The 24,617-nt window shown below is 37.8% G+C and overlaps 1 protein-coding gene across 24 annotated transcripts in view; it reads right to left on the bottom strand.

The window, feature by feature from the left end:
* The window catches only part of MACF1 (microtubule actin crosslinking factor 1), a 392,086-nt gene that overhangs the window by 53,656 nt on the left and 313,813 nt on the right, over positions 1–24,617 (bottom strand). For all 24 annotated transcript variants that reach the window (XM_074217596.1, XM_074217597.1, XM_074217598.1 and 21 more), the window contains 7 exons: positions 15,327–15,488; positions 14,927–15,097; positions 11,810–11,976; positions 5,927–6,086; positions 4,574–4,900; positions 3,999–4,083; positions 3,231–3,472 (listed from right to left, as the gene is read on the bottom strand). In XM_074217596.1, the coding sequence (XP_074073697.1) occupies positions 3,231–3,472; positions 3,999–4,083; positions 4,574–4,900; positions 5,927–6,086; positions 11,810–11,976; positions 14,927–15,097; positions 15,327–15,488 (1,314 nt within the window). The remainder of the gene's footprint in view (positions 1–3,230; positions 3,473–3,998; positions 4,084–4,573; positions 4,901–5,926; positions 6,087–11,809; positions 11,977–14,926; positions 15,098–15,326; positions 15,489–24,617) is intronic.

The following is a 24,617-nucleotide window of genomic DNA, read 5'->3' as shown; positions in this document are numbered from 1 at the left end:
CTAGAAAAGGAAGACAAGTTTTTCAGGCCACACAAAGTTTCAACCTAAATAAAACATGAGTAACGACTATATAGGGGTGTGGAGTGGAGGGGGAGGCATCTCTATCACATATCCCAAAAGGGTTCTGACCTCTTTCTTTCAGTTACTTTTTTTTTTAATGTTGCAGAATGTTCAGTACATTCCCAATCTGATTTTTTTGTTTCACTGCCACATACTGGGGGCCTTTCTAAGCCAGCCTATCTTTGGATAAAAACTGTTTCCTATAAATCCACTTCCTTTCAATTCACTTAAAAAATAAGGAATCATATACTCTTGTTAGAAATTACCCAAATCCTCCATTTTAAAATTAACTTATTAAGCAAAACTAAACAAACTAACTAGAATCTACCAAGCAAAGAAATGCTTTTATTCTGGGTCCCTCCCACACCCAGGCTAGCCCCATCTAACAACTGTAGTCTTTTTTTTTTTTTTTAACATGCAGTTATGAACAGTGGATATACGGTTCTGGTCTGCTGAAACTGCTCTGAATAACCTCACATAAGTGGTTCAGAAGTTATTCTTAGTTTCACAGTTTTCATTTTAAAATTTACTCAAGACTATCTTCAATATGGCTTAGCATGGGGCAGCTAGGTGGCGCAGTGAATAGAGCACTGGTCCTGGAGTCAGGAGGACCTGAGTTCAAATTTGTCCTTAGACAATAATTACCTAGCTGTGTGTGTGACCTTAACCCCATTGCTTTGCAAAAAAACAAAACAAAAAAAAATATGACTTAAGTGTATAAATCATCATAGCTTTTTGAAGGACAACCAAGGGGGAGCTCTTACTTTAGTGTAAGTGCACAAATTCAAATACCTACCCCCTAAAATCCAGGAGCGACAGTGAACATTCTTCAAGTGCCCATCATGTGTGAGGTACTGCACTACATACTTAACAAATGTTATCTTATCTCAGGTCCCCTTGAGAACCCTGAAGTAAGTGCTGTTGCAAGCCCCATTTTACAAAAGAGAAAACTAAGGCAAAGAGAGTGAAGTGACTTGTCCTGGTTTTCACAGCTAATAAATGTCTGACGTCAGCCTTGACCTCAGGTCTTTCTGTCTCTAGACCAGTGTTGGATCATTGGACTGCCTCTGAACCACTGCATATCCAAACCACCACCTTCATCATTTGCTGTGTGCCAAAAATTCACTGCCTGAGTATAAGTCTTCTGGTAATGATTCTTCCTCTCTAAAATTAGATAGGGCTCTCCTTTGGATGATTTAAGTCTTTATACCTTGACAGGACTTAAATTAAGCTTATGTTCCATCTTAAATAGCTTTTGGGGGGTGGCTAGGTAGTGTAGTGGATAAAGCACTGGGCCTGGAGTCAGGAGTACCTGGGTTCAAATCCGGTCTCAGACACTTAATAATTACCTAGCTGTGTGGCCTTGGGCAAGCCACTTAACCCCATTTGTCTTACAAAAACCTAAAAAAAAAATAAAAATAAAAAAATAAATAGTTTTTGATACAAACCATCTTTTAGATGTTACCTATCAGTCTGGCATTTCATCTTTTTCAGATCCTGAATCTGTGATTCCTATGTATTATATTTCTAGGCTTTTGTTTATTTGTAAATCTGACAAATATGACAAGCACTGTCACCTATTTTCCTTTTTTCTTTTTAAAAAACTCTAAATTTAAGTAAAAGTTAAATAATGAGCATTTCAACACATCTATCTATATCTATATATTTTTCCAATTCAATTTTTTATGTAGAACCCAGTTTTTTTTTTTAAAATAGGTAATAAAATACCCTAAATCTCTAAGAATTAGACAAAGTTTCTAAAATGGCTCTGAGGTAGCACTGCATACCCATCAGATTGGCTAAAGATGACAGAAAAGGAAAATGATAAATGCAGGAAAGGATGAGGTAAAACAAGTACACTAATGTTCTGCTGATGCAGCTGTGACTTAGCCTCATAGGATGCTAGGGGAGCTAGAGAACAATCTAAATTATACTAAGAAAATAACTAAAATGTCTAAACCTTCTGACCTAGAGGGGCTATATTCAGATATATCTACTGCAATTCAAAAAGAGCGAGAAAGGTTCTGTACAGATCAAAAGATTGAGTTTTTTGGTAATGAAAAGGTACTAGAAAACAAAATGGATGCTCCTGGAATAAAGGATGACTAAGGGAATGCTGATAATGAGTGTAATGCAATATCATGAAGCATTTAGAAAGCATGACTATGAAGAATACCAGGAGGCATGGAAAGACCTACTTGAATCAATACAAAGAAAACAGGCAAAGGTGGAAAAGAATATAAACAGTGACAACAACATAACTGGAAAAGAGCAACAACAACCCAAATCCAAACAGAAAACTCTTATTAAACAACCAAGACTGACTCTGAAAAAAAAGAAATGATAATGCACCTTCCCCCTTCCTTCTTTACAGAAGGGGAAAATTATGGACACCTGGTGGCACCTTAGTGCACAGAGATTTGGTCTTGCAGTCATAAAGACCCCAGTTCAGCCTCAGACATACTTACTAGCTATGTGACCATAGACAAGTCATTTAATTGCTGCCTGCCTCATTTACCTCATCTGTAAAATGGGGTAATACAGTGACTGCCTCTCAGGGTTGTTATGAGGATCAAATGGGGTAGTTTTTGTAAAGCACTTTGCAAACTTTAAGCACTATACAACAAATGATATTATTGTTATGAAAGTGGAACAGAACATACTGTCAGACTTGATTAATGTATTTTACTTGAATGATTTTGGTTTTTTTTCTTTTCAATCCTTATTTTTTGTAAGAAGGGATAGCTCTCAGATGGGGGAGGGCAAAGGCATGTGTTGGTAAATGAAGGTTATATAAAAAGAAAAGATTTCAACAAATTTTTAAAAAATGATTAGATGAATTAATGACTTTTAAAAATAAGCAAATTCCCTAGGGATACAGAAATAATTGTTTCCCTGAAAAAGTTTCTTTAGGCTGTAGAGCTGTCTTGCCTATCATATGCTTTGTATTAGGTTCAAAGGGCTTTCTATGAAATCTGTTTCCCATGACACAGGGAGGATATGGAAGGTCTCTATGTAGTAGAAGAAAAAACTATGGAAATGGTTTTGGTTTTGATCCAAGGTCACAGAGCTAAGGAATGGTATGGGCAAGCTTTAACCCAAGTACTGACTTCCTGTCTAAGACAAAGCAGGGAGAGTTCACTTTCTCACACTATAACATGATGGCTTACCTTCTGTCTTTGTTGAAACTGGGGAATCTGCTCCCCTTTAGGAGACTGTCCTCCACTGGCAGTCAGTTCATCTTCTACCTTACTCAACCAGCCAGTTAACTCATCGTGAGTAGCATGGAACTTAGTGGCAAGTTGGCGAGCCTGTTCCAATGTTCTGAGAGCTTTGGAACTACTGACAGTAAGGTCAGCATAGCGGGTCTTGATCCCATCTAGTTTCTCCTGGATGAGAAGCACCTCCTCTCCTGTAGGGAAAGCACAGAATGCCATGAATCATTCATACCTAAGGGGGGGATCTTGACTATTCTCCTTTGGAAAGTAAAGCACAACTACAGATTTATATTCTATATCTAACCCCTGCTCCTTTAAACTTAGACTAAAGGTTTTTATTGTCTTTTCTTTACAGTTAAAAAATGAGACATTTCTGCTAAAATGAGAGTGAGAGGTCTTCTTCTTATTCATTTTTTAGACTTCCACAGAAAGATGACATTGCACATCTTTTGCTTAGAAAGAAAAAAGAAACCCTTCATTGCCTATCTTCATCTAGAAGCAGATATGAGACAACAAAGTCTTTCAAAGTCCCAAGAGACTTAACAGGAAATAGGAACACAGGGTCAATGGCCTCCCTGGAGCAGCCTGTAATATGATCAGTGGCGATTAGTGGCTTCTCATGCACAGAAAGGGAACTGGCTCACACAGAGCATCTAATGACTGGGCATGTGAATGACCTAGGGAGTAGGCAAGCAGTCATAGCTGCTCATTTCATGATACCTGTTGTTTGTTTCAAAAGAGCTTGCCCATTCTTAATAGCTTGATCTACATTCTTTTTCCTGTTAACAATCTCTTCATTCAAAGCCTGAAAAAGAAAAAAAATACCTTTTAGTATTTTTGTCAAAGGACTTCTAATGACACAGAAAGGAATGTAAAGCAGAGGAGAGACTGCATACAACTTCAGGGTTAGCAGATACATTGTTAACGAAGATCAGATAAAAATCCAGGATTCATCTCACTTTCCTCAGCTGTTATTCCATTAATTACTGCCTCCCTTCCCCATCCTCCTTTAAAAAAAAAAGAGTCCTGGACACAGTTAATTCTATCATTGTATCTCTTAATAGGTAGCTGACTTAAAAAAAAAAAGATAAACACTCAAGTATTTTAAAATATATGCGATCCTAGGAGGGAGTTAGCCTAATGTGCCATCTACTTGATAAATTGTTTTTTCCTGCAAACCTTGAGACATCCTAGGGTTAAATAAAATGTAAATGACAAAAGGAAGAGGATAAACATGAGTTAGAAAGAATGAGATCATTCAGTAAAATAATAAATAGGATGGAAAACATGAATACCAAGTGGTCAGCATGCTGCTTCTGTAGGACATCCTGTCTGTAATCCTTTACGAAGACCGAGCTGAGCTTGTCCTCAGCCTCAGCCAACCAGTTGAGCACCTCCACCTCATCCTCCCCAAACAGCCTGGCGTTAGCTATGGCCTGTTCAAGCAGGGCTGCTTTTCGACAGCACCGGTCCTGAACCTCATTGTAACGGGCCTGCAAGGCCTCTAGTCTTTCAGCCAGGACACCCTGCTCAGCTGGACAGGTCAGGGAGGAGAGGGACTGCCCAACTCTGACTGCCTGCTGCACATCAGCTGCTCGGCTCTCTATTTCTTCCTCCAGAGCCTGAAAATCCGGAGTGGAAAAAAATGAACAACAGAAACAAAATGGGTGGAAAAAAAAAGTTAAGAAATTAAAAGCACATACAAAACAATGAAAAATCAATGATAAAATAAATGAAAATGATAATCCACCCTCTGAAGGGCACAAATCATATGAAATTCTCATGAACAACAGAAGAGGCTTTTGTGATGATAACCTGTCAAACTCACTACTTTTATCTAAGACTTGTTTATTCTACCTTGGCTATGTCCCTGGTGTTCATCAGTCCATCCATTCCCTTAGATTTATTATTATGGTTACCATTGTGGTGTAGAGTCTCATTACCACCCCTCTTGCAAATTTTACTAGCATCTAACATGTTTTCCTGCCTCTATTTGCTCCCAATTCTAATCCACCCTTTGAAATGCTATCAAATTCACCTTCTTTGCATATAGCTTGATCAGACTATTCTATTTGAAACCTTGCAATAATTCTCTATTATCTATTGGTATTAATATGGTTCCATCATACCTCTTTAGCCTTATCCTATTACTCTGCTCCATACATGTGATGGTTCAACCAAACTGGACCCTTGCATGCTGCCTTCATACTTCTGTCTCCCCATCCCTAATTATTGAAACCTTAACCATCTTTTGAAATCTCAGCTTAAATGTCACCTCCTTTTCAACCCCTTAAGTAACAAGCTTATCTTGAACTTCAGAGATTTACAAATAAAAGTTCTATTTCTAAGATACTTTTCATTTCAAGTCTCTGTTCTATCTATGTGTGTATCATATCTCTTGACCAGGCAGGGTCCATATGGATAAGGAAACCTTTTTCATTAACCCTCAATCCTAAACACAGTGCTCTACCTATAGCAGATACTTAAATGTGTGATCAATGAATTTAAAAGCCCTCATCCAACACAAGAATTATTTTAAATAAATCTGTTAAAAAAAAAATAATGACAAGTATTGAATGCTCCTGGATAAATGGCTTGTTTCTATGATTTCTGATGCAATTCAGTATATCATTAGAAATATTTCCTACCTTGTGGCGTACAATCTGCTGCTGGATTTTGGCAGTCTGAGTGCCAACAGGCTCTGAATTGGCAAGTTTTTTCTCAGTAACAGATAAGAAGTCAGAAACAGGCTCAGCTGTTTCATGGAATTGTTTTGCCAGAACCAGGATATCCTCCAGCTGTTTATGCCTACAGAAGAAACCAGAAGAATGTGCTAGGTCAGAGGATCAAGTCAACATGTACAACTTTACTAGTTCCTTCAGTCCCAGTGCCATGCACTGGGTAAGTGAGCACCCCAAATTGTGGACACTTTATAAATAATTGTTGAAATGATCTCAAAGACAGAGAAGACCTAGTCTTTACTAGAAACTTTATCAGAATCTTTACATCAACATCATAACAAAGAGGAAACAGAATTATGCCTTATGTTTAAATATAGCTTTAATGTTTTTAAAGATCTTCACATCCATTAACTTAGGAGATACTTCACAAGGGTTTGTGATTTCCTCTTTGACCCATGAAAGGGCTAAGCCTCAAAATGTGACCTTTCTGCCCACCCAGCTCATTGCTAGAGGGCCCTACAAGTCCAGGGCTTGTTTCATGGCACTGTGCAGGCATGGCCTCCCCTGGATACTGCCATACTTCTCAAACCCATGATTTTGTCCTATGGGCCCTCTGCACTGATGCAGAGCACAACTTCTTTATGGCATGGTAGGCACTCATGACTTTGAATGGCCCAGACCTATCTTGAAGAACTTAGCTAAGCTGATTCTCATATGACAGACATAAAATATAAGTTTCTCATTTAGATAACATCTAATAATTTTTTGATTTTGGTAGGGAAGACAAGCGATTAAGCTTCACTGACAATGCCTTCAGAATCAAGGCTCCCTCTTATGCCTCAATGAATCTAAGAGTTAAAAAGTCAAGAAATGTTAGAAATCATCAGAAAGATAGGGCTTTTATCTCCTCTCCATCATGCTAATAAGCATATAAAACTCCTTTCCCAGTTCTGAAAATTATTAAAAAAAATAGCCATCAAAACATATTTGCACTGCATATAAAACACCTAGTCTGGGATAGTCAAACTACATAAATCTGGCAAATGTTGTAAAACAGTAAATTCCTTAGTAAAAATTAGTAAATGATACAATCTGTCTCTGAATCAATGTTTTTTAAAATGAATTTTCTAAAGATTCTTGAATTTAGAAACATAAATGTACTCCCTCAAACTCCTACTTTTATTACTGCTTACTTCTTTTAAGTAATATGATTGAACTAATTCTTGTTCCAATAGTTAGTTAACCCAAATCTTCCCAATTTTCTGAAATCTCTAAAAGTCAAACAACTCCAGGAAGATTTGACATGATTTTTTTTTGGTTGTTGTTTAATTTGTTTTGAATGACAGACTATCCCACAAAGGTGCTCAGACACAGAGTTCTTAATTCTCTAACTCCTTGACCTTGATTAATAATCAGTTATTTTTTTCTAAACAGGACAGGGTAGAACCTGGGAAGGAGAACAAATGAGTTGCTATTTGCTCAGTTTGGGTTTTTCCTTATCTCTTTCAAGGTGGGGTTCAAGGAGAAGTTCAATGCTTGAGAGCAAAGGCAGACAAATGCCAGAGGATCTACCTCCTCCTGGCTTAGCTGGCAAGTCATCCAGCAACCTGAGGCATGGAAAAAATAAGCCCATACACAGAAAGTTTCTAAGCCTGAAAGAACCATCAACAACAACTGTGAACAAACTCAAAACATTAGATTTTTCCTTGAATTCTCTTTTTAGGGATTTATCAATTCTTTAACATAAGATTCTTAATATACTTGGACATCTTAAGGAGGTCATGTGTCTTTGACCTAGTGAGACCACACCTGTAGTACTGCAATTATTTTGGATGTTGTTGTTATTGCTAAGTCGATTAGTTGTGTCTAACTCTTTATGATCCCATTTAGGGTTTTCTTAGTGAAGATAGTGTAATGATTTGCCATTACCTTCTCCAGTTCAATTTATAGATGAAGAAACTGAAGCAAACAAGGTTAAATGACTTGCTTTGGGTCACACAGATACTAAGTGCCTGAGGTCACATTTGAACTCAGGTCCTCCTGACTCCAGAGCCAGAACTACTTTGTCACCAAACTGCCACTTAGGCTAGGGACTAATTGGAATACATGCAAGCATGCTGATGAGGAAACTTGAAAATAGGAATCAAGTAAAAGAACTGTATATATTTATCGTGGTATAATAATAACTGGCCTTTATACAGCTCTTTAAAATTTACAAAGTGCTTTACAAATATTTCATTTTATTCTCATAAGTAGGTAATATTATTAGCCCCATTTTATAGCTAAGGAAATTGAGGCAGGAAAGAGGTTAAGTGGCTTGTCCAGGGTCACTCAGCTAGTGTTTGAGGGAAATAGCTAGGTGGCCCAGTGGATAGAAAACTGGGCCTGGAGTCAGGATCTGAATTCAAATCCAGCCTCAGACACTTAATATTATTACCTGTGTCCTAGGTCAAGTCACTTAGTCCCATTGCCTTACAAAAACAAACAAACAAACAAAGAGTTAAGTGTCTGAGGTTAAAATTGAACTCAGGTCTTCCAAAATTAGGAAGAGGTTTTCTTCTGAGCCAGAGAAAGAGGATTAAGAGTAATGTGAGAGCTTTCTTCCTCTACAGAAGACTTAAGACTTCTTTGGCTTGACTCTATTAGGCAGAACTAGCATTAACTGGTAGAAGCAACATGGAAGTAAATTTCCATTCACTATGGAAAAACTTATTAACAATGCCTAAAAATGGAAGGGGTTGGGTCAGTACTACCATACAGCTTTTCAATCTGAGACTGATGATTACTTATCCAGGATATCATGAATGTGATTCATGAATCATGCTGTGGGAATCAAGGCTTTTGAAGTTCTTTCTCAGATTAAAACTCTAAACCTGGTCTCCTAGCCCTGCAGTATAGAAAGCAGCAAAATTAAGAGACCTGCAGGACTGGAAGGTTGTGAGGGCAGTTGTGGGGGGCAGGCAGGCAGCCTACCAGAAGTGACTCAAGAGGGGAAATGGAAAATCTAAAAGGGACTTGCCTTCCTATCTTCCCTTTCACTAAACAATGGCTTATCTGAATAGGGAGGCAGCTGCAGAAGAATACAAAGAGAAATGGAAGCCTGGAGACCTGGGCTCTAGTTCTGGTTCTGCCATTTACTGTGGGCAGCCTGGGGGGAATCTCTTTGGGTCTCAGTTTCCTCATCTTCAAAATGGGGGTAACCCCGTTTTCTCGATAAGCTATTCTGAGCAAAGTGGTTTGTGTACCTTCAAGTGTTATTATGGTAGGGAACTCTCATCAGTGTAGATGGGCAACTATTCTCAGTAGAGTCAGTATCTGGATTCAGAAAGAACTTTGCTTGAATTCTATCTCCAGACAATTATAAGTTCATTAGTATCTATGGGTCTTAATTTTCTCATCTGTCAAGTCCCTTCCAGTTCAAAGGCTAGAAACCCATCTAAAAATTATAGCTGCCTGGGTCACTTGCCCATGCTGGCCAAGGTAGCACCTGTACCCAGGGCTTTCTGACTCTCTATGTTGCCTCTCTAGACATGATAAACAATAGTAACAGTGAATGAGTCACCAAGAACAGGTTAAACTGGGTCCATCTGTTTAAGAAGATAGGAATGTATGATATACTTTGGAAAGATTTCAATTAATAAATTAATAACTGATTTAACAATGAACAAATGTGAAAATGAATAATGTTTTGGTGTTTTTAAGTTTTAAGCTCTAGTTATCTGTAAAATTCACATATGCAGGTTAGTTTACACTTTCTCACAAAACCAGAAAAATGTGGTGTTTTTTTTTGTGTGACTATAGCAAAACAATATATCCTAAGTTACTTAAATTTCTGAATCTCAATATCCTCTCAAAATTATTAACATGCAACACTGAAATTTCCACACCAAGAAAACTTCCTAATGGCACCCCACCTTCCTTTAATAGCATTAGTTTGTCTCTTTTTTCTGGAGTCATAGAACTTTAGAGTTGAAAGAGCCCTTGGAGTGCATCCAATTCCCTCTTCTTACGGAAGAGGAAATTGAGTCCCAGAGAGATGGAAGGATTTGCCTAGAGGACATACAAAACCTGTGTTGACTGACTGCTAGAGCAGTGCTCTTTCTACCATTTCATTCTGGAGTTGTTTCTTAGTAAATTTTGGCAAAACAATATTATAGCACATTCTTTTTTTTTCTTTTATGTTTTTGCAAGGCAAACATGCTTAAGTGGCTTGCCCAAGGCCACACAGCTAGGTAATTATTAAGTGTCTGAGACTGGATTTGAACCCAGGTACTCCTGACTCCAGGGCCGATGCTTTATCCACTATGCCACCTAGCCACCCCTATGGCACATTCTTAATGTTATAGGAATAGCTACTTAGTACCTAAGACTAGGCATTAATATCTTTTTTTCCCCTCCTTGCTTACACTGAGAAGGTAGAACTAGGAACAAAGTAGAGAAACTAATTCTAACTACTTCTGGGAAGTAGGAAAGGTGTCAAGTTCTGAGGATCCTGGTCTTCTATTTACCTTAGAATATCCACTTTATCTAGCATATTGGGGCAAAGAGCAGGACTAAAGTTAGAACCAATCAAATATATACAATAAGGTATGTTATTATCTTATCATAACTATTTAAGTAGTTCTTAACTAAAAAGTGCCTAAATTTGGCATGGCACAAGTTTACAAGTTATTATTCAGTCATTTTAGTCATGCCTGACTTCCATTTAGGGTTTTGTTGGCAGAGATACTGGAGTGGTCTGCCATTGTCTTCTCCAGTTCATTCTACACATGAGGAAACAGAGGCAAACAAAATTAAGTAACTTGCTTATAGTCACACCTGACTCCAGGTCCAACAATCTTAACCACTGGACCACCTAGCTGCCCCCAATTATAAATTATCTATTTCCAATAAATACAATTTTTTGAAATTTCTGTGTACAGAAAGAACTGCTTCCCATATACTGCCTGTCATATGGTCTAATAAAGGAAATGCCAAATGTAGCTCTTCAAAGTTCCTGTCTCCTCTTCAGTGCTGTAGACTGGTTCCTCCTACTTACAGAAATAATTCTAGCCCAAACCAGTAGGCGTACAATAGGAGAAAAATTTTCGGGATATTTCAGCTCCTCATTTCAAAAGAATTATTCTTTTAAAAATAAAGGGAAAAGGCTATTTCAAAAACTTAGTTGGTGGGAGTTGAGAAAATGGGAAACATCTTGGCCAGATTCTTTTAAATATCTTCCCATCACAGACACAGCAAATGTTGGAGCCTATTACAATGTCAGTTCCCATTCATTAGAACATTTAAAACTTTAAGGCTAAATTATTTTTTTTTAGGTTTTTGCAAGGCAATGGGGTTAAGCGGCTTGCCCAAGGCCACACAGCCAGGTAATTATTAAATGTCTTGAGGCCAGGTCTGAACTCAGGTACTCCTGACTCCAGGGCCAGTGCTCTATCCACTGAGCCACCTGGCTGCCCCAAGGCTAATTCTTCTTTTTTTTCAGGTTTTTTTTTTTGCAAGGCAAATGGGGTTAAGTGACTTGCCCAAGGCCACACAGCTAGGTAATTATTAAGTGAGATCGGATTTGAACCCAGGTACTCCTGACTCCAAGGCCGGTGCTTTATCCACTACACCACCTAGCCGCCCTAAGGCTAATTCTTAATGATAGTCATTACCACACTGATACTAGTAGCATTCGGGACACAAATTTAGGATCATTTATTTCAATATCATATATTGGATTTCCAACACTGGCTATGATATGGAGATAATCTGAGGACTCTCCAGTGTTGATCTTATCGAAACAGACTCAGATTAAGTACAAGAAGAAAACCAAAGTGATTTGTTCTTCCCTGTTCCCTCTGACTTTACCTGGCTGCTGCCTTGCTTAATAGTTCAGTCCACCTCCTTCCCAGGCTCTCCAGCTGGCTCATGATCTTCTCTCCATCGGCCAGCTCAGCAGATTGAGCAATCCTTTCCCCTTCTGCCTGAAGCATGTCCACAGTGGCTTTTCGATCATCCAGGAGCCGCTGGAGCAGCTGTTATACACATATTCCCCCCCAAGGAAATAAAGTCACAGGGTCATCAGGAAAGGTATCTCTCAGCTTCAAAAAAACACCCACCTCTATGCTCAAGTCAGATGCTAGTGGAGTTAGTACATATTAGGATTTCTTACCTTAAACTCAAAAATAATGGGACCTGTCAAATCACAGAACATTAGAGCAAAAAAAGCCAGAAATCATCTAGTATAGTTCAATAAAGGCATACATTGTTTTACTGGGTTTTACTTTAGTAAGTTTCACAGAGATTGCATTTTTTAAAAAACAAAATGAAGGTTTGTTGGTAACCTGGGACAAGCGACTCTATCAGTGCCATTTATTTAACAATATGCACTCATATCATGGGTCTATCACATTATGTGAGTGCATATTTTGGTAATTTTCAAATTATTTCAGATCTTTTCAAGATTATTTTAGATGTTATGATGATCTGTGACCAGTGATTTTTGATATTACAACTGTAATTGTTTTGGGGTCCCAGGAATCATGCTGAAATAAGATAAATGTTGTGTGTGTTTTGACTGGACCACTGTTCTAGTGTGTTCTGGCTATTCCTCTCTTCCTTTCCTTGGGTCTCCCTAGTTACTGAGACACAATATTGAAAAATATTATAAAAACTTAGTTAAGAAAGCAACAGCAGTTTTGAAATGATTGATTCTAATTCTGAAAGAAGTTCTCTGTGGATACAAACAATGCGTTTGAAATCTTTCATGAAAGGAAGTCAAATGATGAAACAAATTTTACTCGTCTTTTTCTTTTTTAGGTCTGGGTTTTTTGTTTTTTTTTTTTTGGCAAGGCAATGGGGTTAAGTGGCTTGCCCAAAGCCACACAGCTAGGTAATTATTAAGTGTCTGAGGCCAGATTTGAACTCAGATACTTCTGACTAAAGGGCCTGTGCTCTATACATTGCACCACCTAGCTGCCCCATCTTGTCTTGTTTTAAGCAACTGCCACTGCCACTCCAACTTTAAACAACCACCACTCTGGACTAGTCAGCAGCCATCAATATTTAGGAAGCAAAAATATTATAACTTACTGAAGGCTCAGATGCTATTTAGCAAAAAAAATTTTAAATTAAGGTATTATATATATATATATATATATATATATATATATACACACACACACACACACACCATTTACAGATATAATATTATTGCATATCTAATTGTTTATAATAAAAATGTAAATATAACTTTTATATATACTGGAAAACAAAAAAAAAATTGTGTGACTTGCTTTACAGAAATTATTTGCTTTATTGTGGATCTGGAACCAAACATACAGTATCACTGAGGTATGTCTATTATACAAATTAATTTAGATATTGATGCTCTGGAGCCCAATTTAATTAAATCCATCAACCATTTATTAAACATCTAATATTTGCTAAGCATTGTATTAGGTACCATGGATTAAAAAAAAAACCTAAAAAACTCAAAGAGGCAAATAAATATGGGAAAGAATAGTAATAACTAGGGGAACCAGAAAAGGCTTTTCATAGGAGGTAGCTCTTGAATTGAAACTTGAAAGAAGTTAAGGATTCTAAGAAGCAAAGTTTAAGAGTCCATTTTAAGGTATGGGTGATAAGAAATGGAGACAGATCAGAAAACTATGAATAGGCTAGTTGGCTAGAAGGTACAGTACATGAAAGTGAGCAATGTAAAATAAATGTGGAAGGGAAGACAACACACAGATTGTGATAAGCTTTAAACAGCATTGAAGGGTTTTATATTTTATGCCAGAGGCAATAGAAGTCCACTGAAGTTTCTTCAGCATAAGAGTGAAACTACTGAATTCATGCTTTAGGAAGAGGATTTTGGCAGCTGTATGGAGAGGGGAAAGAATGAAAGCACGGAAACAAATTAGGAAATTACTCAAAATAGGCCAGAAGCAAGGTGTTGAGGGTCTGAACTAGGGTGAGGTCATGTAGGAGAAAAGAGATGGAAAAGGAATGGAAAAAGAGGAGATGATATGCAAACAAAATTGGTAAGACTTGGCCAGGAACTGAATCAATGATGATTTTTCCATTTGTGAACCTGGGTGACCAGAAGAGTGATAGGTGTCCTTAAGAGAAAGAGTTAAGATTTGGGAAAAGATGAACTTGCTGTACATAGTGAGATTGAAACAGTGATGGGACATTCAGGTAGAAAAGTCCAACAGGTAGCTGGAAATGCAAAATTGGAGGTTAAGAGAGACACTGGGGATTGATATATAGATTTGGGAGTAGTTTGCAAAGAGATGATATTAGAACTCATAGAAACTTATGAAATCAATAAGAGCTTAGCTTTAGACAGAGGAAGGGATAGAGGACACAGAACCTTATTAGAAGGCCATCAGATATATACAAAATTAACTATGCCACAACTGAAATACACAATTCCTAGGCAATTCAAATATAGGTACCTTTCTCAGTAAACTAGGATGGACTACTTAACACACCAGACTCCTGTTTTTCTTTCAATTTTTTAATTTTGATTATTTCAATTGATTTTATTTTGGCAAGGCCATGGGGTTAAGTGACTTGCCCAAGGTCACACAGGTTGACAATCATTAAATGTCTGAGGCTGTATCTGAACTCAGGTCCTCTTCACTCCAGGGTTGGTGCTCTCTCCACTGTGCCACCTAGTTGTCTAACTTTTTTTAAACACAATACCATAATCAAACATTGAAACAGGGAGCATGACTAATAAGTAGTGGTCTCTAGTACAATACTAGAATAGGATGAAGTCATTTAAACTACTGAATGCCAGCCACAGAGATTAAAATACACCCATGATATCACAGCTCCTGTTTTCCTTTCTATGCTACCACAAATGCATTATGAATTGATTCAAAGCTACTGGCTGTGCTCCCAAACTGCATACAACTGTGTGGTCTTCCACTCCCCAGCACTGTCAAGGGTCACTGTCCCAACATTCTTATTTACCTTCTGTTCTTGGATCTGGGCTTTCACCACTTTATACTCAGCAGATGGAGGTTTCTGATTGGCTATGAGGTCCTCTGTGTCTGTCAACCAGCTGAGCAATGGCTCCAAGGCATCCTGGAACTTCCCACAATGTAACAGGGCCTCCTGTAGTTGTGCAACTCTCTGTGCTACCTGGATTGGATGTACATAAGCCAGGTCAAAGAAAGACAAGAGGTTCAATTATAATATATTCCTTGTCTGCCTCCCCTTCTGTGCTGTTAATATCTTGTCTTTCAACAACTTGATTTGGGACTACATCTTAAAAGGAGAATCTGGATTCAGGTTCTAGATTTTCCAATCCTACTCCTTCTAGGTGTTCTTTGTTTACAGGACTGTCAATTTCCCCTTTGTCCTCACTTACCTTTTTATTCAGTGTGTTCCATCGGGCATTGATCTCTTCCATATCATGTTCTAAGCCTTGCACATCACAATTTTTTCCTGCACTCTGGATTAAGCCCTGGCCAAGTCCATTCACCTGTTGCAGTTTCATCTGAAGGGGATCTACCTGCTCTTTCTGAAACATCTAGATGATGGCAAAGCAAAAAAGACAATCAGATTAGATGAAAAAGGTTAAGATCTACTATAACATGCAGCTAATATGAATCCCTTTCAGAAGTTTCTGAACGCGGGTGGCTAGGTGGTGTAGTGGATAAAGCACCGGCCCTGGAGTCAGGAGTACCTGGGTTCAAATCCAGTCTCAGACACTTAATAATTACCTAGCCGCGTGATCTTGGGCAAGCCACTTAACCCCATTTGCCTTGCAAAAAAAAAAAAGTTTCTGAATGTAATGACAATACAGGACAAGATAGAAAACAAATCAGAAGGAAGAAGACAGGTCATGGAAAACTCAAAGTCCCATGCTTTTTCAAGAACCTAGACTCAAATCTTGGCTCTACTATTTTATTAGATCTGTGACCAAGGATTAAATCACTACCCTTATAAAGTTAAGTATGATATATATCAGAACCGAAAAGCTCTGTGTTTTAGCTGATCTGATCACTATGCACACAATCCTCTGAGCAGTAATTTCACATAATCTGCTTCCCCACCTGTAAAATGGGATAATACTACAAATTGTGAGAAAAGTGCTTTTATAAACCGTTAAGTACCAGAGAAATATAAGATAGCATTATTTTGAGCTATTAAATTCCAACATGTGCATACGCAGAATTATGGAACCCTTTCACTAGAAAGGACTCCAAAAACATCTAACAGAATTTTAATAGGTAGAGAGATGTTCTCTACAGTATCTCCAATAAATTGGCATCCAGCCTTTGTTCTACTAAAGGAAGATGATTAATGCTTTTTAAGTGTCTGATGTTGTATTTGAACCCAGGTCCTCCTGACACCAAGGTTAGTGCTGAGTCACCAAGTTGCCCCCATGCACTATTATATTATTTAAAAAAATTTAAGTTTAAATTGATCTTTTTGCAAGTAGAGAGCAGACATCTAAACTCCCCCCAGAATCAACAATTCATTTAGGGGTTACTGCCACCCAATTTTGCTTTGGTTTTGACTATAAGAAGTTTCAGACTGTTTAATTTTTAAAGCTAAAGGTAAAGAGAATAGAAAAGTATCATCTTTATAACTTCATAAAATTAAGTGTGATTTATACCAACATGGAAAAAGAAGAATGTAGTCAAATGGCTGGAACTTAAGAGAAAGATAATATCGAGAATTATTTTAGCTGACAAAAGTTTACCACTAATGTTTGTCATTCTTACCAATCACATAACTGGCTGGTGCACAGTGTTAATGAAGACAACATCCAAAGTAGAATATCCATAGCACCTCTAGTCTATGGCCATAATTTGTACTCCTAATCTCAGTCTATAATATTAAAAATGCATGGCCTTGAGGTGGGTGTCAACAACTAAGTATGGAAAGGGCTATAAACCCCCCAAGTTATTTATGTGAAATTGGACAGATCAGGAATCACTTTTTTATAAGACAGTAGCACTGGAGATCACTCTTCATTGTAAAATGATGGAATTGATTTTTTTCTCTTCCCAAATAGCAACATAGATTTAAAATTGAAAGGAACTTGAAGGCCATATAGTCCAACCACCTCATTTTATAGGTCAAAAACTAAATCTTAGAGAGTAGAAGTCACTTGCTCAAGGCCTAAGGGCTAGTAAGTGACAAGGCTGGGACAATTTGACATGAAATTAAACCTAAATCAATTAATATACATTTTACAAGTCTTTTTAAAATTTTTTTTGGAAGACAATGGGGTTAAGTGATTAGCCCAAGGTCACACAGCTAGGTAATTATCAAGTGTCTGAGTTTGGATTTGAACTCAGATCCTCCTGACTCTAGGGCCGGTGCTCTATCCCCTGCGCCACCTAGCTGACCCTACATTTATAAGGCTTAAAAATTAATTGTATCAGGGCAGCTAGGTGGCGCAGGGGATAGAGCACCGGCCCTGGAATCAGGAGTACCTGAGTTCAAATCGGATCTCAGACACTTAATAATTACCTAGCTGTGTGGCCTTGGGCAAGCCACTTAACCCCATTTGCCTTGCAAAAAAAAAATTATCTATAGCTCCCTCTCCTCCCACACTATCTCAGTTGATAACCTTGCCTCATGTTTTACAGAAAACACTGAAGCCATTCACCATGAACTCCATCTTTCCTCCTCCCCCTCATCTACTAACACTCAAATGCCTTCTTTCACCATTTACTCTGGTACCTGTCTTACACAAAAAGGCAGACCAACTCTTTACCAAGTTTAACTTGTACAAGCAATGACATTCCATTCCATTTCTTCCAAAAGACTGATCCTTCCACTTGATTGCCCATTTCCAGCATCAGAAAAGTCTTACTTGATTTTTACATTACTGAAATAATACTATATTACTCCTGTCTTTTGGGGCTAAACTACTTGAGAAGACCATATACAATAGATGCTTCTACTTTTCACACTAAAATGCAGCTTCCAATTTCATCATTCCATCAAAACTCGTTCTCTCCAAAGTTAGCAATAACCTCTTAGTTGAGAAGTCAAATTCAGTGATCCTTTCTCAATTCCTTCTTGACTAATTTGTAGTCCTTGAAACTATTGGTCATTCTTTTCTCCTCAATATTCTCTTGTCTCTAGGTTTTTGGAATATTTTGTTCTCCTGGTTCCCCTCCTACCTATCTGATCACTTCTTCTCAGATGCTTTGCTGGATCCTCATCCAGGCCATGTCCTCTAATGAAGATGTAACACAAAATTATCTTCTTTGTTGTTTTCTCTTTTTCCTCTATCCTGATTTCATCAATTCCCATAAATTTAATTGATATCTCTATGCTGAGGATTCTCAAATCTACCTTTCCTGCCCCAATCTCTCATCTCTGACAAGTCTTTCAGACATCTCAAACTGAACGACCTGCAAACATCTTAAACTCAACATATCTCAAACTGAATTCATTATCTTTTCCCTTAAACTTCCCCCCCATTTCCCTATTACTCTTGGGGTCACTACCACCTTCTTGGTCCTCCAAGTCTGACACTTAGGTATCAGCTTCCACCTCCTCCCCCAACTTCTCTCCTCTGGTAGTGCCAATGCAGGCTGTAGGGTCCCGTCCCCCAACTCCAAGTACATTCCCTATGCTTGGCACACTCTCCCCCCTCATCATCTCTTGAATCCCTAAAATTCCATCTTCTATAGAACCCATTTTCCAATCCTTCTTAATTTCTTCTTACCAGTGCCTTCCCTCTGTTAATGATCTCTTGTTTATCCTGTACAGCTTGTTTACTAGTTGTCTCCTATTAGACTGTGAACTGCTTGAAGCAGGGTCTGTCTTGAGCCTTTCATAGTATCCCCAGTGCTTGACACAGTGCCTGGCATGCAGTGGGCCAATAATAAATGTGTACTAACTTTAATTTACTATTTTTTGTTTGTTTTTGTTTCTGCTTTTTTTTCCCATGGCAATGAGGTTAAGTGATTTTTCCAAAGGCCACACAGCTAGGTAATTATTAAGTATCTGAGACTGGATTTGAACTCAGGTCCTTGACTCCAGGACCAGTACCCTATCCACTGCGCCACCTAGCTGCTCCCTTTATTATTTAAACTCTCCTTCCTCAATGGGATATTTTAAAATTCCATTCTATACCCTGCTGCTAAAATTCATTCTTCAGCACCAAGAAATTCTTTTTTTCTCCACATATTTATTTTATTCTGAACTTAAGAAATACAAGTATTTTTGTAACATAGAAGAACAGAAAAAAAGAGCACACAGAACTGCAAATCTCTTAAGTACTTGCAATGTCTTTAAGTATTATAATAAAGTTAACCTGCAACTTTTTTTATTCCTTTCTTTCCCCCACCCCTGCCTTAGAGATGGCTACTATTAGACACAGGTATGTATAAATGCATATACATATATGTAAAATAATTCTACGCATATTTCTAGCTAGATTAAATTACCAAGAATTTCTAAAAGTCTTAGAAGAGAAAAAGGCTATCTTTGCTGGGCAAGAACAATGGTGAAATGGAGAGAAATGCTTTCTATGCTAATAATTTCTATTATGATCAAAGGACCACCAGACCATCTTTGTCTCCACTCTAAGATCCACTCGAGTCAGGCAGGGCTCTAGTCAAATAAGACTACAGGATAGGAGGAGCTCCAGAAAACAAGTGCAAGAGGAAAATTCAAAAGCCAGATTTAGGCTCATGATAACTTAGCTAAACCCAAACTAGTGTATTAATAATGAGGGTATAACATATATCATCCTATGTGGTTCAGTTACAACTATACCTGATTTAGATTTACTCAATCTGAATAATCCAATCTATAATTGAACCACAAGGCCCCACTATAAAATTCCTAAAGATCGATTATTCTCTTGAAAACACTTCTCTCTCTTCCCTGAAGTGACCCACTACTTTCTGGGTCAATCTATGCTATTGGAGAGCTCTGGTTTATAGGAAAGTTTTTCTTGATGGAGAACTAACCTGCGATTCTTATTTTGGCCCCCTGGAGTTAGACTAAATTCACTCTAATTCTCTTCTACCTGGAAATACTTTGGATATCTAAAGGTGAAGATAATGTCTCCTCTAAGACCATGAGGTGCTGCAATGCAATTTTGAGTTTATGTGACTTTGGAAAAATCATTAACTTCTCTTTGACTGAGTGTCCCCTTATTATACAAAGGGGAATTGGACAAGACCATTTTCAAAATAACTTCAAGCTCTAAATCTTATTAACTAATGGTTTCCGGGAATAACCGATCAACAATTTGATGAAAAGAATGTTTTCAGTTTACAAATTGTACATGTAAGACCAACTGGTTATATACATTCTGGGAAAGTGGTTGAAGTTCCAATGATACTTAAAATATAGGAAAACAGCAAAGAGCTAAGATATTTAATCAATTTGCTTCATGACAGGGGGAAGATGTTTACCCTCTAAGAGTAAGTAGGAAAAGATGCAATCAACTGGTTTTTATAGTACTGGAAAAAGTCTTTGATTAAGAACTGAGTTCTAATCCTAGATCTACCATGCCCTTGTTATGAAAGGTTCAGAATCTTTGGAAAACTAGGGAAGTACAGGAGGACAAGATTTCTGAACTTTAGTTTGGAGCAAAGTAAAATATGGATCAAGACAACCATAGATGGGGTTCCTCCTGGTGGTAGAGAAGAATCAAAGGAACTGTAGATTATTTTAAGGGAGGAGAGACAGAAAAGAGGAGAAAGAATTGCTTTACTAAGCTTCTTTCTGGGGAAAGAAGCCTTAACCTCAAAGCATCCTGGAAAGGAAAATGGTCAATCACCACTTATCCTTAATACTCTCTAGGTTTTTGGGTCACTACTCTCTCCTGGTTCTTTTTCTACCTCTCCACTTCTTTTTAGTTTCCTGGTATTTAGCAGTCACACTTTCTAAGTGTCTAATGTCCAACAGAATTTTGTCTTGGGTTGTCATCTCCCTCTATACAATTTGGTGATCTCGTCAGCTCCCATGGGTTTGACTTTCAATCTACCTTTCCTGCTTCAAGCTCTCATCTCTTTCAGACATTTCAAACTGGATGACTTGTAAACATCTTAAACTCAACATATATCCCAAACTCAATTTATCTTTTCCTTGAATTCTCTTCCTCCCAAATTTCCATATTCCTGTTGAGGGCGTCACCATTCTCTCAGTCACCCAGGTGTCATCAGACACCTGATTCTTAGGTGTCACCTGTGATTCCTCACCATTTCCCCCAGTCTCATACTCAATCTATTGCCAAGGCCTGTTGAGTTCACCTTTGTAATATCTCTCAAATACATTCTGCTTCTCTCCTGACTACCACTCTAGTATGGGTCCTCAAACACTGAAATAGTTGCTGGGTCTCCCTGCCATACATCTCTCTGTACTTCAATCCAGCCTCCATTCAGTTGCCCAAGTGCTTTTCCTAAAATGAAGTTCTGACCTTGTCGCTCTTCTATTCAGTAAATTCCAATGGCTCCCTATTACCCTCCAGGATTAATACAAAATCCTGTTTGACATTCTGAGACCTTTATAACCTAGTCCCCTCCTATACCTTACTATCCCCAATATGTACTAGCAGTCCAACCCTCTGGTTGTTCCTCAAACAAGAGTCCATCCACAAAGTCTTCCCTAATTCTTCTAAATTTCAGTAACTTAATTATTCCTTTTATTCTTACATAGGGTATATGGTATATTCAGGTTAAATAGTTTATTTGTGAATAGTACATATTTGCTTGCTGTTGAGACTATGCACTCCTTTTGCCTTTATCACCCTGAGCCAGAGCAGGTTCTTCAATTCTGACTGCCTGGCTACCTCCCAGCTGTGTTCCAACCATGTTACAGGAGGAAGGAAAGCTGGACTGGGAAGCCTGATAACATTGATTTCACAGACTTTAAGGGGAAAGTGGATTGTAAACAGAGATGCACAAAAAGATATACAGGATTATTCATCATAATATATTTTTGAGCTAGTAAGTTGCTTACTCTGCAACTTGTAGCCTTAAGAGAACCTAGAAAACCAGGATACAGAGTATTATTACATGTTTGTTGTTGCTGGTTTTAACGAGTTTCCTCATCTATTAAAGTGAGAGGATTGGATTAGAAGATCTTTAAGAACTCCTCTTAAGCTTTAATTCTGTGATCTGATTGATGTCTGTAAAATTATTCCTCTCATAATGTCAACACTAAGACTTGCTAATTCAGCTTCTGAATAATCTTTATATAAGGAGTTTCTAATATATTTCAGTATTTTCTCATGTGAGGGAGTCAATGGAGAAGAAAGACATTTTAAAGTATCTGGAAATGAATACTGATACTTCATTCTAAACAAAATGAGGCTAGCACATCAAAAGTGATAGAAGGACTTCAGAAAACACATTTTGCTTTTTGGCCCAAATTAATAAAAATCAGAAAGAATATCTAGCAAGAAAAATGCTACTAAATTCACAGAAATGCTCCCTCAGGCAAGAAGTATCATGTTCAGTGGAGTGGGACTATACCAAGGGCACTCACTGTGCTGTTATTTAGACACCACAATAATGACATGGGGCCGAAATCTTGGAGCTTTTTTTTCCCCACTGCTAATATGGAATTCCTGTTGAAGCTAGTAACCAAACGAATGAACAGAAGGGTTCAGGGTTCTAAGCCAAGTCCACAAAAGGATACTGTGGTGACCCAACTTTTTACTCTACAGAGACCCTTTGGCACTTTTAAATTTGTTGGAAACTTGTCCCTTTACTCTCCTTTTCCAAACATTTTCTGATGAGAAGCCAGTGAGACAAAGAAAAAAAAAAGAGATGGAAAAGTAAGGTAAAATCTAGGCCTGGGAATTCCCAAAGATGGTGATAGTCTTTTTTTTTTTATTTTTATCTTTTTTTTAAAGGTTTTTTGCAAGGCAATGGGGTTAAGTGGCTTGCCTAAGGCCACACAGCTAGGTAATTATTAAGTGTCTGAGGCTGGATTTGAACTCAGGTACTCCTGACTCCGGGGCCAGTGCTCTATCCACTGCGCCACCTAGCCGCCCCAATAGTCTTTTTAGTTTCCTGATATTTAGGTAGCTTAAATCCCCTACAGAACAATTCCTTTAAAAGCGGGACCTCTTTGGTTTTCAGAGTTTCCTTCTACATTGGCCATAGAAAAGACTTTGAACAAGATCTAGCACAATTCATCCAGCTCCCATTCTGGGCAGAATGTTCAGATTATAATCATGTATGAATAAACAATTTAGCTTAATGGCTTCTGAAATAACCTTTTAAAATATGAGAAACAAACTTATGAAGGAGAGAAATTCCAGTCAAGTAAAACAAGGCCTGATCTGAAGAAAAAAATAAAATAAAAACTTGGCTTCTCAAGCACAGTTCACACTATTTTATTTTACTTATTTCAGAAGCTGAATTAACTCTATAGATACATTTTGTTTTATTTCAGGAAATACTTTTAACACTGTCCTGATTTGTTTCAGCCACAGACAATTATAGCTTTTGATCTTGCTCTACCTTTTAATGATGAAAGACATAAATGCAAGTCCTGCAAAGTTTATTCATTCAGGGGACTCTTTAAATTGCTCCAACCAGACCACACTTCAAAGAGACCCCCCCCCAATATTATAGTTTCCTCTTTTCCCTCCCTTTATCTCTCATTTCTTTCTCTTCTCACTTTCCCTTAGCCTCAGGATTGATCTTCATAATCTCTGCGGGTAGTTTTAAACATTATATAAAAATCTGCCCTTAATATTATTGAAAAAGCATTTTCCAATCTTGTTTGCTCAATCATAATCATGATGATGATGATGATGATTAAAAACCAACCCTCTTTAGGAAGAAACTGAGGTCTAAAAGAAACTGTCTTAATTCAAGTCGGTTATCTAGCACTGCTTTTCCTTCATCTAGTTTGAGAATTAGAAGCAAGGTAGGGAATCAATTTGTGTGGGCCCCTTTAGAAACTGAGGCCCCGAGAGGGGAAGTGGCTTGCCTAGAGTCACATAGCTAAGAAGGGATAATGCATTGATTCTTAGTCACATTTATTTGCTTTTGTGAGGGGTGAAATGTCCCCTCTATAAAGGAGGAATCAGAAGCTTAGACAGGTCAAGATTTGTCAGAGTTGAACTCAAACTCAATGTGCTCTCTCCACCACACCACAAAGTGGCATATATCACTATCCCACTGTTTGTTACCAGTGGGTCTAAGGAGAAACCAGAATTAACTTCAGAATAATATTAATAAGTAAAGAACATTTATAAAATCTTTTAAGGTTCACAAAGTACATATTTCATTTGATCCTCATAGCAATCCAGTGAATGTTATTAACAGTATTATTATCTTCCTTTTATATTTCAAGAAACTGATGTTCAAAGAAACTAAGTGACTTGCCCAAGGTCACACAAAAAGTCTTAGAAGTCCTATCTGAACCCTGTTCTTTGCTTAGCCCTAGTCTCTTCCACAAAGTGTTATCCACCTCTAGAGAAAGAACTGACAGAGTCTGATTGTAGAGCAAAGCATATTATTTCTCACTTATTTTTTTTTTGTGCCTTTTTTCCCTCTTTTGGGCCTGTGTCTTCTTTCACAACATGTTTAATATAGTAATATGTTTTATGTAGTTGAACATATAAAACCTATATCAAATTGCTTACCATCTCAGGGAGGAGGAAAGTGAAGAAAGGAGGGAGAAAATTTGGAAGTCAAAGGGGAGGGGGGGAGGG

Source organism: Macrotis lagotis, chromosome 1 (assembly GCF_037893015.1).
Source record: "Macrotis lagotis isolate mMagLag1 chromosome 1, bilby.v1.9.chrom.fasta, whole genome shotgun sequence".
NCBI lineage: Eukaryota > Metazoa > Chordata > Mammalia > Peramelemorphia > Peramelidae > Macrotis > Macrotis lagotis.
Note: the sequence above shows the minus strand (reverse complement) of the source record. Positions and strands in the feature narration are given on the sequence as shown.